This window comes from Bubalus bubalis, chromosome 5 (genome assembly GCF_019923935.1).
Source record: "Bubalus bubalis isolate 160015118507 breed Murrah chromosome 5, NDDB_SH_1, whole genome shotgun sequence".
NCBI lineage: Eukaryota > Metazoa > Chordata > Mammalia > Artiodactyla > Bovidae > Bubalus > Bubalus bubalis.
This window is the reverse complement of record NC_059161.1, coordinates 48,536,666-48,552,011: the sequence shown is the minus strand read 5'-3', so window position 1 is coordinate 48,552,011 and position 15,346 is coordinate 48,536,666. Positions and strand designations below refer to the sequence as shown.

General features: G+C 39.0%; 1 protein-coding gene across 1 annotated transcript in view; it reads right to left on the bottom strand.

Annotated features, from left to right (window-relative positions):
• CATSPERE (catsper channel auxiliary subunit epsilon) overlaps positions 1-15,346 on the bottom strand; it is a 160,672-nt gene that overhangs the window by 17,896 nt on the left and 127,430 nt on the right. Inside the window, exons 18-19 of the mRNA XM_025286013.3 lie at positions 10,144-10,243; positions 5,678-5,764 (exon numbers count right to left, since the gene is read on the bottom strand). Of these exons, the coding sequence (XP_025141798.2) occupies positions 5,678-5,764; positions 10,144-10,243 (187 nt within the window). The remainder of the gene's footprint in view (positions 1-5,677; positions 5,765-10,143; positions 10,244-15,346) is intronic.

The following is a 15,346-nucleotide window of genomic DNA, read 5'->3' as shown; positions in this document are numbered from 1 at the left end:
TGAATGATGTCAGATTCGTGATCTCCAAAGAAGATTTAGCTTTGGGACCAGGGACCAGGCTTGATCACCCAAGAGCTTTTGTGTAGCAGAGTTTTACTAAAGTGAAAGGACTTCCCTGGTGGCTCAGACGGTAAAGCTCAGGAGACCTGGGTTTGAGCCCTGGGTTGGGAAGATCCCCTGGAGAAGGAAATGGCAATCCATTCCAGTACTATTGCCTGGAAAATCCCATAGACAGAGGAGCCTGGTAGGCTACAGTCTATGGGGTCGCAAAGAGTCGGACACGACTGAGCGACTTCACTTTTTTCACTAAAGTAAAAAAAAAGGACAGAGAAAGCTTCTGACATAAACATTAGAAGGGGGACAGAAAATGCCCCACTAGCTAGTCTTATGAAGGCCTTATATACTTTTACCAGACCCACTCCCATAATGATACATCTTAAATTAACAAGATTAGCACTAACGACAGAAAGGTCTTACCAGACTGACTCCCACAACATACATGTTAATATAACAAGATTAGTCAGAAGGTTCTTGTTAAGAAGGAGAAATATGTCCTCAAACAGGATACATTGTTGTTATATAATCATTAATACAGAGCTTAAGGAAAAACATACCCTTGAGCAAGATGAGTTTTGTTGTGTTATAATTAGCTCTGGGCTAAAAAAATAAGTGACTAAGACTAAGGAATGTAGGAAAAAAAAGTTTGTCCCTTTTCTCCTCCTGGAGAGCCCTGGACTCCTTCCTTGAGGGCCCTGTACTTATCGACCTACCTAAGAATCAGCTCTCTCAAAATCTTCCCCTAGGAGTTTTACTTATTCCAATTTACCACTGCTGTCTCTCTGTGGGTCTCAAGATACAAACTGGAAAGGTTGTTTGTTTATCTCTTGTTCCCCTTTTTAAAAGCATAGACACTATATTTTTTTAAAGTCACTTTATTAAAGTTATGCTTAGAAAATAAAATCCTAAAATAATACATGGCATTTCTTCTGGATACTTGTAGATCCTGTATGCTTTTACACCCTACTTAAAGTGTTGCTCATCTCTTTGTAATGCATTCTCATTGTGGCTGAATTCTTTCTATAGCTTTTGAATGAGTAACTCCCATTTGATTTATTCAAGTGGTAATTATTTCTTGGGCTTTTCTTCACATTATTCCTATATTTTGACAATTTTCAATATGCAGATATTGTGTACTTTAACTCTACTTGGTTTTGATGATAATCAGTAACAGTTCATATAGTCCCTGGCCTCATGAATTACTATTCATTTGTAGCCAAGGACTTCTTGGATTACTATCGAGTCATGTCCAGAAACTCAGCTCACACCCTGAGTTATTAAGTATGTAGCTAGCCATTCATAATCCACATTCTCCCTTTCCTTCTCAAACTCTAACGTTAACTTGGAAGAACCTGTGAAAATGCCACCTTTGTTTGTGAGTCCTTCAGATTTTCTCTTGAGAAATTACAGTGTGTAAGCTACTTCCCAGGTTTTTATACAAATGTCATTCATCCTTATAGAATCAGGACTATGCAGGAACTAGTGCAGCTCTAAGAACTGGAAGGCTATTTCATTTCAGGAATATGTTTCAGGAAGACAGTACCTCTGATTGCCATGTTGAATAAAGACACTCTTTAGTAAGCATAGCCTTACTCACTAGGACATAACTAGTCTTTGCATGTACCTGCCTTCTCTTATATTCAAACTCCAGACTGAATCCATCCTTTCAGTGGTGAGATTTTTGTTTCTCATATGGTAGAACTGAATACTTAAGGCCTGGTGTGGGCACTTCAGAATTCTTTATAGAATGTAAGCCACTATTTCAATGTTTCTAGAATGTGGTCCCCAGATCAGCATCACTTGGGAACTTGTTAGAAATACAAATTTGGGGGCTTAGCCCCAGATCTGATGAATCAGAAACTTTGGAGGTAGGACCTGGAGATCTGTTTTAGCCCGTCCTCTAGGTGATTCTGACATCGCCTCTACGTAATTCTAAAATTTGAGAAGTACTGCACTGTACTGGTGCTTCCCTGGTGGCTCAGTGGTAAAGAATCTGCCTGCCAATGCAGGAAACACTAGTTCAGTCCCTGGATGGGCAAGATCCCTTGGAGAAGGAAATGGCAACCCACTGGGAAGTCCCACGGACAGAGGAGCCTGGTGGGCTACAGTCCATGGGGTGGCAAAAGAGTCAGACACGACTTAGCAACGAAATACCAACAGTACTGTATCATACTGATTGAGGTGAGCTACTTGAATGCTAGTTATCAGGTGGCTCGTTGCTTCCTAGGACCATGTTATTTTATCATATCTTATAACATTTGGATGCCCTTTGTGAGATTTTGAGCCAGAGTGTCACCTACATCTATCCTCAACCCCAGATTCTTGGATGTCCTTCAGTAAGAAGTTAGAAGGGTAAGTTTTGTTTTTAACTGATTCCATTACTAGTTTAATGCCTTTTGATTTTTAAATAGCTGAATACTCCTCCTTATAATAGGTAGGTGACCTATAATTAATTAATTGGCTTCACAAATATATACTGAGCACCTGTAATAGGTCAGATGCCAGTGAAAACAACAAACAAAATTCCCTTCCCTTATGGAGCCTACATCATAGTTGGGGAGTCAGATAATGTATAAGATAAATAAGTAGACTATGTAATGTATCAGGGAGTTATAAATACTAATGACATTTAAGAAAATAGGGGAGGGAGATAGGAACTGTCATGGGGTGATGTTTAAATTTTTCAGTGGAGTGGCCAGGGAAATCTTCACTGACTAATTGATTTTTAAGTAGACCTGAAGAAAGGTATTAGCTAGTCATGATGGGGGTTGGAAGGGGATGCAATACAGCAAGTCCTGTTGGCTTTGTCATAACTCTAAGTGATATGAGAACCATTGCTTGGTTTTTGAGCAGAAGAGTGGCATGTTCTGATTTATGTTTTGGTAGCATCATGCTTGGTGCTATGTTGTGGATAGACTCATGGTGGGCAAGGCTGAAGCAGGGAGACCAGTTAGGATGCTGTGATTATATCCCAGATGGTTGGTGATTGTGGCTTGAAATAGGGTGGTAACCAAATCTGAATACATTTTGAAGAGAGAGCCAATAAGATTTACTGAAGGACCAAATGTGGACCATAAGATGACATGCAGAGGCTTTTATCCTGACCAAACTGGGAGGATGGAATTTCTATTAACTGAGGTAGGGAAGAATACTGGAGGAGTACGTTTGGAGGGTGGATATCAAAAGCTCAGTTTCTGACATGTTAAATTTGAAGCATTATCAGTTTTCTCTTTTGTTGGAGTATTCCCATCGGTCAATATGTGGTTATGTCTCTCAACTATTAAAAGAAGAAAATTTTTTCTTCACCCATTGCTCTCCAGCTACTATACTATTTCTCTTCTTTACTACAAAACTCCTTTGCAGAGATGTCTGTTCTTGCTGCTTTGAACTCTTTTTTTCCCTTGCTAATTAAACCCACTTCAGTAACGTTTTGTCTCTCACTATCCTACCAAAACTCATCCTGTCAAGGTTATCTCTATGTTACTGAAGTAAATAATCATTTTTTTCAGTCATCATCGTAGTTGACCTATTTTAATAGTGAATTTAGCACAGTTCATCCCTCCCTCCTTCTGAGGAGACTTGATTAATAGGAAGTCCAGAACATCATATTTGCCTGGATTTTCTCTTGCTTCTTGGATTATTCCTTTTTTACCTCCTTTTTGTGCATGTGTGCTAAGTCGCTTCTGTTGTGTCTGACTCTGTGCAACCCTATGCACTATAGCCAACCAGGCTCCTCTGTCCATGGGATTCTCCAGGCAAGAATACTGGAGTGGATTGCCATGCCCTTCTCCAGGGGATCTTCCCAACCCGAGAATGGAACCCATATCTCTTATGTCTCCTGCATTGGCGGGTGGGTTCTTTACCACTAGCGCCACCTGGGATGCCCTTTACCTTCTTTGCCACTCCTCATGTACTCCATCTCTAAATATTGAAATGATCCAAGATTTAGTCCTTTTCTTTTTTTAAATCTATATCAGAGGTTCCTAACCTCATAGTGAGTGTGTATAAATATATAAATATAGATTTTAAAATATAAATAAAGTTGTGAAAGTGAAGTAGCTCTGTTGTGTCTGACTTTTTGTGACTCCATGGATGGTAGCCTACCAGGCTTCTCCATCCATGGGATTTTCCAGGCAAGAATACTGGAGTGGGTTGCCATTTCCTTCTCCAGATCTTCCCGACTCAGGGATTGAACCCAGGTCTCCCACATTGTAGGCAGACTCTTTACCATCTGAGCCACCAGGGAAGTCCAAATAAATAAAAATTTTATCTTATTTTATTTTTATATGGACCCCTTTGGCAATCTGGTGAAGCCTATGAACTACTGTGGGCCCCTCTCACAATTATGTTTTTAAAAGCATAATGTAACACAGGTTGCATTACAAGGGAAACTAGTTATAAGGAATTATAGCTGTCAAAATATTAAAAACAAACAAATATTAAAAACAATAGGGCAACATATTTCATGTTTTAAAATATGTGCTTCTCTATATAAAATTAGATAAAAGGGTCTTGCACCAGATTTAATAACTACCATAATTTTCTTGGTGGAGTAGGAAGCAAGTTCATTATGTAAGAATGAGGATGGGGAAAGAGTTGCTGGAGATTTAAAGAGAGGAGAAAGCCTGCAATAGCTATTTGTGAGATGGGGAGAAGGAACAAGATGAAGAAATACAGTAATATTTGCTGGGCAGTATTGTGGGACCATTTTAATCATGAAATGAAAGTGAAGCAAGTCAGCAAGGGTTTTTCTCTGACCACAGTCAGGTGCTAAGGTGGATAGTTGAATTTAACCAGGGATGTGGTTAGCTATAGAAATATAAAGAAGTGAGAGGGGAGCAAAGGAATTGAGGGTATATATTAATAGAGTGATATGATTATTGACTGTGGACTTTAAAATAAAAAGGGAAAAGAGAACTGGGGGTGCGGGGAGGGTGGTAGGACCAGTGAGTTGAAGGTTATATTGAGTTGGAAGAACTGTTCAAAGGATTGTTGGAGTAAAGCTCCTAGAATCATGTTACTGGGCAGACAGGGAGTAATGGGTAGAAAATGGATGGTTTGGAGTTGGGAATATAGAGGAAAATACACATTGTTCATCTCTGTCTGGACATGTATAGATTCTGCTGGAGAAGCAAAAATAATATTCTTATTGTAGGGTTTACATTTTAAAGGCTGGGCTACCTTCTATGTCACATGTTATTCATGAGATATGATTTGATTTGCCAAATAAAATAATTGCAATTTAAGAAAATTCAATGGAAAAAAATTGAAAACAGTATGGTAATTGGCATTCAGAAAAGATCTTTTAGTTATATAAGAATTGAAATGTCAGGCATTCTTTAGAAAGATTCAGTCTTAGTGCTATAACATGTGTTTCAGATATTTAATAATCTGCAGATAGATTTTCAGAAGAGAAAATTAAAACAAAATTGTTAGTAATGCAGAGCAACAGAAGATCAAACAGAATTAAGATGAAACATTTTAGAATTGAACATAAAAACTGGATTTGATTTACAAAGTCAAACTTAAACCCAAAGTATTTTCTTTAAGCACTTATTAATACTAAAATGACAAGTTAGTTATTGTAAATAAATAATTTACAAGGTAATGTTTTTCTTACCTCAGGTCCCCAGACTTCTTCTAATGGGAGGTGCTTGTTAAGCTCGATCATTGAATTCCATGTTTGAGCTTCATTCAAACAACCGCTCTGTCAAAAGATTTTATATACACAGAAAGATTATATATATACATAAAGATTATATATATATATGTTTTGCATGTCAATATATTTCTAAGTATTTAATTAGTGCCATTGGAAATTATACATCTAATTTTTAATTATTTAAATGTTTGCTGATATATAGAAAAACAATGGACTTTTGTATATTGATCTTGTACAGAGACAACTTCTAAAACTCAGTTATTAATTTTAATTGTTCCAGATGAACAATCATGTTATCTGTGAATATGATAATTGTATTTCTTCCTTTCCAACCCTTATACTTTTATTTTTATTGCTTATTTTTTACCTTATGATAAACATCTGGAACAATGTTGTATAGAAATGGTTAAAACAGGCCTCATTGTTTCATTCCTGATTTCAGAGGGAAGGCTTTCACATTTTTACCATTAAGTATGATGTTTTATGGGCTTCCCAGGTAGCTCAGCTGGTCAAGAATCTGCCTACAATGCAGGAGACCCCGGTTCAATTCCTGGGTCAGGAACTTCCCCTAGAGAAGGGATAGGGTACCCACTCCAGTTTCTTGGACTTCCCTGGTGGCTCAGACAGTAAAGAATCCACCTGCAATGCAGGAGCCCTGGGTTCAATCCCTGGGTTGGGAAGATCCGCTGGAGGAGGGCATGGCAACCCACTCAAGTATTCTTGCCTGGAGAATCCACATGGATGGAGGAACCTGGTGGGCTACAGTCCATGGGGTTGCAAAGAGTTGGACATGACTGAGCAACTAAGCACAGCATCATGATGTTTTATACAGGGTTTTTTGTATCCACATTTTATTAGGTTAAAGAAGTACTATTTATTTACAATTTTATAAGATTTATTTTTAAAGTAGTGTTATATATGGATGACGTATTTTTAATAAATTTTATTAAACATTTGTTTGGCCATGCTGGGTCTTTGTTGCTGCATGGTCTTTTCTCCAGTTGTGGCAAGTGGGGCTGCTCACTAGGTGCAGTGCACAGGCGTCTCTCTGCAGTGGCTTCTCCTGTTGCAGAGTCTGGGCTCTAGGGTGCGTGGGCTTCAGTAGCTGTGGCAAGTGGCCTCAGTAGTTGCGCCTCCTGGGCTCTGAGTACAGGCTCAATAGTTGTGGCTCACAGGCTTAGTTGCTCTGTGGTATATGGGCTTCTCCCAGGTCAGGGATCGAAAACCCATGTCTCCTGCATTGGCAGGTGGACTCCTTGCCACTATGGAAGTCAATAAATTTTTAATCAAATGACTTTTCATCAACTGTTGTAATAATTGTGTTTTTTTCTTTATTCTGTTAATATACTAGATTACTTTGACTGCCAAGTGATATCCTCAAGTCTTAATTTATGAAATAAAGAAAACTTGGCATTATTTTTTAATAAGTTGCTGTATTTGATATGCTAGTATTTTGTTCAGGTGATTTGTATCTATGGTCATGAATGAGATGAGCTCATAATTCTCTTCTTTTAAGGCCCTCATCAAGTCCTCCTGGATTTGCAAAATGAGTTGAAAGTGCTTCCTCCCACCTCAATACTCTGGAAGAGTGTTTATAAAGCACACATAGGTTGGCTATTCTGATTTGCTGTTCTCAATTATATGGTATGCTCTTTCAATAAGAAGCTTCAAATATTTTTTCTTGGGTGGGGAGATGTTTTGTTGAATTATTAGTATTGGTTTTCTTCCTTTGCTTTGGTTCTCTTTTCCAGGAATTCCATTTATCCATCCATCGAATCTTCTTTGCCTAGCCTCAATATTTGTCACTTTCTCTCAAATCATTTTTATTTCATTCTTCATTTCTTTTTTACTCAAATTTCTTTCCTCTTTTAATTTCATGTATTTTTAAAGACTTAGCTGTTGTTAAGTTTCATGTTTTAAATGCTATTTCCATTGTATTCAGAATTTTAGGTTTGAAATTATTTTCTTTCAGTAGCTTAAGATATTTTTGTTCAAAGACTTCTGGCTTTTATTGTTTCTATTGAGAAATTAGCTTTAAACCTTACAGTTACTTTTTTGAAGGTAACTTATCTTTTTTGCTCTACTTTAAAGATTTTTCCCTTTGCTTTTGATTTTAGAAATTTTACTGTGGTGTTTCTAGACGCAGATTACTTTTTCTATGCTTTGATGTCTTTCATAAGTTTTGGAAAATGTTGCTTCTGAGCAACACTTTTTTTTTTTTTTTAAGGATTCCAGTTCTTAGAGCTTAGCATTGAAGATCTCCTTTATGTTTTTTTCCTGTATTTGAAATCAGTTTATCTCTCTGTGTGTAATTCTGGATATTTCCCTCTGATCTCTCCTGTAGATGACTAAGTCTATTTTCAGTCATCACTCCCAACAGTTGAGTTCCTAATTTCAGTTATTGCAGTTTTAATTTCTTTTTTGTAGAACTGATCAGCAGCTCAGAATCAGGCATGGATAAGGCAGAAAGATAGATGTTTAAATTTGCTATAACACTAAACGAGAATAATACTGAGGAGAGTGACATATAACTTGGCAAGACAGTAGCTGAAGGACTGAACCATGGAATTCAAGTTAGATAGGAAATGAAGAGATGAAAAATGGGAGAAGTAGAGAGCAAGAAAGCAGAAGGCTCAATATAGTGGCTATATAGTGTGTGAGAAAAAGTGAGAGGCTACAGGGTTGAGGGGTGAGGTCAGAGACTAAAATATTTACATTGAAATGTAATTTTAATAGAGGGAGCTATATTAGTCTGCTTTGCTTCTATAGTAACCCCAGTTTTCAAGGGTTTTATACATGAAATGTTTAATTCTTGATCACACATAGTCCAATGCAGATGTTCCTGGCAGTGACTCCTATGGGTGATTCTCCTCAAAGAAGTGAATTAAAAACTCAGACTTTTAAAATCTAGTGGCTTCTTAAAGTTCCCTCTCTCTTTTATCCAGTTCTCATCTTTGATTGTTGCTATACTATATTGACATGTGAAGGAAGATGGGAAGCATGGAGGATCATGTGAAGTTCTTGAGCACTTCTTCCTGGACACGTATAACTTCTGCTCATATTCCAGTGATAAGAAGCATGGCCCCACTTAGTGGCAAATGAGGCTGGGAAATGTAGTCTCTGTTTAGAAAGCTAGCTTCTTTCCAGCAATAACCCTACATGGTGGCTGGCAGAATTGTAATTGTTTTCAGGACAAGGGAGAAATAATCAAGTAACCAAGTATATGTCAGCAAGTAGGGATGGGGTAGATAACAACTGGATGATAGAAGCATTGAATTGTGTTTTACTCAGGGGAGGAGATAATGATCTGGAAATGATACTGTGAATTAGGAAGAGTGTAAATTCTTCATTCCTTAAGTATATAGGGTAAGAGAAAGAGTACCCTTGGTTTGATAGAAACATGGGGATAATTGTATTCTCTGAGGAATGTTTGTTGAAGATGGATCTAGGGTTTTTAATCTTAAGGTATGTTAGAAAGGTTTGAGGTGGTAAAGAGTAATGGAAAACTTAGCCAAGGTTTAAGAAGGATAGAATAGTACAGGGGTGAGACTGTGAGGAGGAAATAGGCCCCCAAACCATATATATTGGACCCTGAACAAGTATGGGAGGAATGTATGATGGGATGGATTTCTTTGCTCAAATAATTATAGTAATGTGGAGGGGGTAGCCGGTGGAACTCTTGTCTCTTGGTTGCCACCTGGACAGGTTCTATTTCTTGGAGAATGAAGGTCTCTGATAGATGAGAAAGTTAATTTGGAAGGAGTCATCCTGGTTTTGTTTGACATCTCTGACAAATCTCAGGAGTCAAGGCTGTTCACTCTCCGTCGTGATGGACGGCCCTCCAGGACAGAAAGCCCCACACAGCGGGGATGAGTGAAGTGTGTTGGTCTTAGTAGTCAGGCCTTTCTGCCGTGGCCTGCAAAGTGAACAGGCAGAATGACAGGGATTCACTGTGGAGGCGGAGGCTGACCAGTCACTGAGGATGAAGGAAAGCCAGGAGAGGAGAGCGTGGTGACCGTGAAGCCAAGGTCAATGGGTCAAATGCTGCAAACAAATCCAGTGAGATAAAGCCTACAGTGTATCCATTTGATTTAGCATGAATATGATGATTGGCCGAAAGCCAAAGCAGACCCATAAATAATCAAACATTAAATACTATGTGGAGAGAAAATAAAATAGTACTAATTACATCATCCTACTATAAACATTACCTTTTCTGACCCCTTTTGCTCTATGTGACACTGATTTCTTTTCTCATAAATGAATTATAGTAGTCATAGAATTGAACACAGAGGTAGTATTTTTTTCCCCTGCCTACAGCTGACTGGTTCTGTTTTCCTTAAATAACGTATACATTGATTTAAAATAGAAAGACTTGTCTAATTTTGCATGCTAAATTCTATTTAAATCCAAAAATGTCATACCTTCTTCATAGTATTGTTAAAGCTATAGTCATCCCTGCCATGTATTTCCCACACTATGAAATTTACTTCAACATCTTCAACATAACCATTGTCATTGTATCTGAAACACAAAATAACAGTTTAGCGTAGAAGAGTTAAGAGCTCCAGATTTTAAGATAGATGGGCTTAGGGTTAAATCCTGTCTTTATCACTAAGATTTGTGACCCTGCAGAAATTACTTAAACTCTTGAAGCCTCAATTTTCTTATCTATAAAGTACCTACTGTGTAGGCTTCCTTCAGCTCTCAAAATAAAACTAATAGTAACGAAGCAGAAATTTTTTATTTTTTAAAACAGTTGCAACCATATATTGATGAGGTGAGTGAAAGTGAAAGTCGCTCAGTCGTATCTGACTCTTTGCAAGTCTGCAGGCCAGAATACTGGAGTGGATAGCCTTTCCCTTCGCCAGGGGATCTTCCCAACCCAGGGACTGAACCCAGGTCTCCCACATTGCAGGCAGATTCTTTACCAGCTGAGTTACAAGGGAAGCCCAAGAATACTGGAGTGGGTAGTCTATCCCTTCTCCAGTGGATATTCCCGACCCAGGAATCGAATCGGGGTCTCCTGCATTGCAGGTGGATTCTTTATCTACTGAGCTATCAGGGAAGCCCAAGAACAATCAAAAATCATAAAATCATATTTCCTGTTCCTCCACCCCCACCGTTCCTTTGCTATTCAATTTTAATCACGAATATTATCTTTTTTAATGTTTGCCTTCATACAATTAAAAATGTTTACATTTCTACCAAAATATATATATATATATGATTTAAATAAACAGGATCTTAACTCTTGAGCAGGCATCGGTTGACACTCATGAAAAGCAAGAAGCTACAGTGTCATCTAGTGGCAATAACAATGAATTGCATAACCCATGCTTTCTGGGTTTATAATGATCTTTAATGTTCTATTCATTTCATTGAGAATACCAGGCAAAAATACTTGCCCATGTAAGCATGGCTTATTTTCATTAAAGTGTGTTAATGTAAGATATAATACTAATTAAACCCCAGAGACTAATGAATGTTACTACATTTTGTAACTCTTCCCTACAATTTGTAACTTCTCCACTATGGCAGTTCCACTTTTGGAATTGGGAAGGAGAGAGCTCTCTATTGATCCATTAGACATATGTTTACAATCCTGTGTGGTCACTCAAGATAGCTCATTATATTAATCATGTCTTTTACTTTCTGAAAAGTGGTGCTTAATATGTGGGGACTTGCTTACTTTGGAGGGACTGCCCTACCCAGGGTTAATTCCTGGTAAACCAGGAATGCCTTTCATACACAAACCAACCAACCCAGAACCCTGGACACTGAGGCTTACTGATCTCAGCTCGGATTGTCCTTCCATAGATGTCCAACTCTGGCAGCCCCACAGTCTGTAGCCCACCCAGAACCCACCTCCTTTATGAGTTGTCACACTGGCCCACTCTCCATCCACCTGCTTTAATCACCCCAAGACGAGGTACTAGACAGCTAGACAGCACTTATGCCCAGAGCCCGCTGAAATTACTCAAAATAGCCAATTCTAACCTGCTTACCCCGTCTCTTCCATTCCTTCCTACAGAAAACACAGTAAAGGCTCTTACCTCTGTCTTCCCCTCACTCCCTCTCTCCTGACAGGTCCTGGTGCTTCCGCATGAGGTCATACATGATGTGCTGTGCCTCCTGTTTCTTGGGATTGTTATTTATAATAAACTTCTTCCTTCATGACAGTCATTTCCATGTCTGTGTGTCTTACCATATCTGATTAAATAAATCTTGAGTAGCCCTAAAACACCCCTAATATCTGCTATTGAACATCCTGAATCACAGTAGAGCAATTATGTCCCTCTGTTCCTTCTGGGTTGCTTCTGTAGCACCAAATTCTAGTTTGGGATGGGTTGTCATGGGAATTGATAGCAAAGAGGCAGCTGGGATGACATTCCCAGCTGAATCATACTTCTAAGACTTGCTTTATTCTTGATAGTGAATCTGTTATTTTATCTGTAAAATTCTGCCCAACCTTGTTCCTAAGCCATTTTCTACAAAGGTAAGGCATTTATTATAATCTAGAGACCTAGCTGCTGCTGCTAAGTCGCTTCAGTTGTGTCCGACTCTGTGCGACCCCATAGTCGGCAGCCTACCAGGCTCCCCGTCCCTGGGATTCTCCAGGCAAGAACACTGCGGTGGGTTGCCATTTCCTTCTCCAATGCATGAAAGTGAAAAGTGAAAGTGAAGTTGCTCAGTCGTGCCCGACTCTTAGCAACCCCATGGACTGCAGCCTACCAGGCTCCTCTGTCCATGGAATTTTCCAGGCAAGAGTACTGGAGTGGGTTGCCATTGGACTACATGCTAATTTCCTAGTGACCACCCCTATCTCGAGGCACCCAAATTTGCTTCTGGTAAATACCTAATTGAATATTGGGTTATTAACTATGTATTGCTATAATCCAGTTGAACTGAACACTGAGGCTTATTGATCTGACTGTCCCTCTGTAGTTGTTTAGTCACTAAGTTGTGTCCAACTCTTTTGCTGCCCCATGGACTGTAGCCTGCTAGGCTCCTCTGTCTAGGGGATTTCCCAGTCAAGAATACTGGAGTGGGTTGCCTTTGCCTTCTCCAGGGGATCTTCCCCACCCAGGCATTGAACTCAGGTCTCCTGAATTGGCAGATGGATTCTTTACCATTGAGCCACATGGGAAGCCCATCCCACTGTACTTAACCTCAACTATTTGGTTAATTATCTTAGGAGAGTTGGAGTCAACAAGCTTTATCAAGTGATTCTTTGTCGCAGAGAGACAAAAATTTACCCCTAGAGAAAAGTTCTGCTGCAATAGTCCAAAGTAGTGCTGCTCTAAAAGGCCACTTTCTGACCCCAACCTCTTCCATCTTTCACATCCTCGCACCTGCCCCTTGACCTCTTACACACCTCCATTCCCCTTATTCCCCTCTGCTTCTCTGCTGCATAGAAGTTCCTTTCCAGCTGCTCTTCCTCTCCCACTCAGCCCAATCTCATGGTTGATCATCTGACCCGCTGTCTCCCACCAGCACCCTGGATACACTCAGTTATTCTTCCCCTCGCATCCAACGTCTAACCTAAACCGTGGGTGTTACCTATGCCTTCTTCAGCTGTGTATGTGATACTTGGGAAGTTCAGCGTGTGTGAGGATTGGACCCATTCATGGTATCTTACCTCAACTGTGCCTTTGCTGTTGTCCAGTGATCTTTTTACAGGCCCTTAGCCAGCTCCTTTTCATTTTGCCCTCAGTGACCTTTGACATTCTCCTGAAGTCCCCTCCTCAACCCCTCCCTTCTCTCAGTTTACAGATGACCCTCCTTTCTACTTCGTGTAAACTGGGGCTATCAGACTTGACCTCTCTCAACTTCTATATTCCTATCTCCAAACTAGTCACCTTTACTTCTTCCCTCCGAATCTCAGGGGCTTCCCAGATGGCATAACGGTGAAGACTGTGCCTGCCAATGCAGGAGACGCAAGACTCGGTTTCAATCCCTGGGTTGGAAAGATCCGCTGGAGGAGGAAATGGCAACTTGCTCCAGCATTCTTGCCTGGAAAATTCCATGGACAGAGGAAGCTGGTGGGCTACAGTCCATAGGGTCGCAAAGAGCTGGACGTGACTGAGCAACTGAGCACACATGCAGCTCCGGTCTCAGAGAATGGATTATCCTTTGAACCTTGCCACCTGGGCCTGTGATCCTACTTCCCCAGCTGTCTTCATGGACCTTGCTCCTATAGCTTAGGCGCTTATTTTATTTTAATTAGGTATTTCAAATATACGGAGATTAATGTGAAAATTATTATTTATCATTTCCATCCAGGTTGTGTACTTTACTTATATATAAATGTGTCCATAAATCATGTATATTATTGATTTATGGGTTTGAAAATGTACATACATGATATTATACTGTAAGTGTCTTTTGGTGACTTTTTTTTCCACTCGATATTAGGTTTTGAGATAAACCCACAGAAATTTCCAGTCTCTTGATCTGTTTTCCTCATCAGTGGGTCCCTCCTGATCTCTCTTCCTTCCCTACCCAACCTGGAATTCATGGCTAATCATTTGATTCCCTCTTACAAGTATCATAGCTCATTCACTTTAACTGCTATTTGGCAATCTGTTGTCTAACTACGTAAGGTATTCATCCAAATGTTTGCCATATTTTACCACAATACTTAAAAATCTGTACTTAAAGGCATAAAAACAAACATTTCAACCACTTGTCTTTTTTACTTTGTTTATGATGTCATTTAGTGCAGATTTTAAAAAATTGCCATTGCATCAAAAAGAATAAAGTACCTAGGAACAAATCCACCTAAGGAGGCAAAAGACCTCTGAAAACTATAAGATACTAGTGAAAGAAATCAAAGATGACACAAACAGATGGAGAGCAATATCATGTTCAATATTGGAATAATCAATGTTGTCAAGATGACTATACTACCCAAGGCAATCTCCAGATTCGATATAATATCTATCAAGTTACTGATAGCATTTTTTGCAGAATCAGAACAAAAATTTTTACAATTTGTATGAAAATACAAAAGCCCTTGAATAGCCAAAGCAATAGCCAAAGAACACAGCTGGAGGAATCAAACTCCCTGACTTCAGACTATACTACAAAGCTACAGTAATCAAGACAGTATAGAAATCCCAGAAATAAACCGATTTACCCTATGGTTAATTAATCTATGACAAAGGCAAGAGTATACAAGAGAGAAGAGACCACCTCTTCAATAAGTAGTACTGAGAAAACTAGACAGCTACATGTAAAATAATGAAATCAGAACATTCTCTAACACCCTACACAAAAATAAACTCAGGATGTATTATAGACCTAAACATAAGACCAGATACTATAACACTGTTAAAGGAAAACATAAGGAGAATATTCTCTGACATAAATCACAGCAAAGATCTCTTTTTTTGGTCCACTTCCTGGAGTAATGGAAATAAAAATAAACAAGTGGGGCCTAATGAAACTTAAAAGCTTTTGCACAGCAAAAGAAACCACAGACAAAATGAAAAGATAATCCACAGAAAGGAAGAAAATGAAATTTGTAAATGAAGTGACCAAAGAGGGATTAATCTCCAAAATACACACAGTCCATGTAGCTCAATAGTAAAAAAAAAAAACAATTAAAAAATGGGTGGAAGA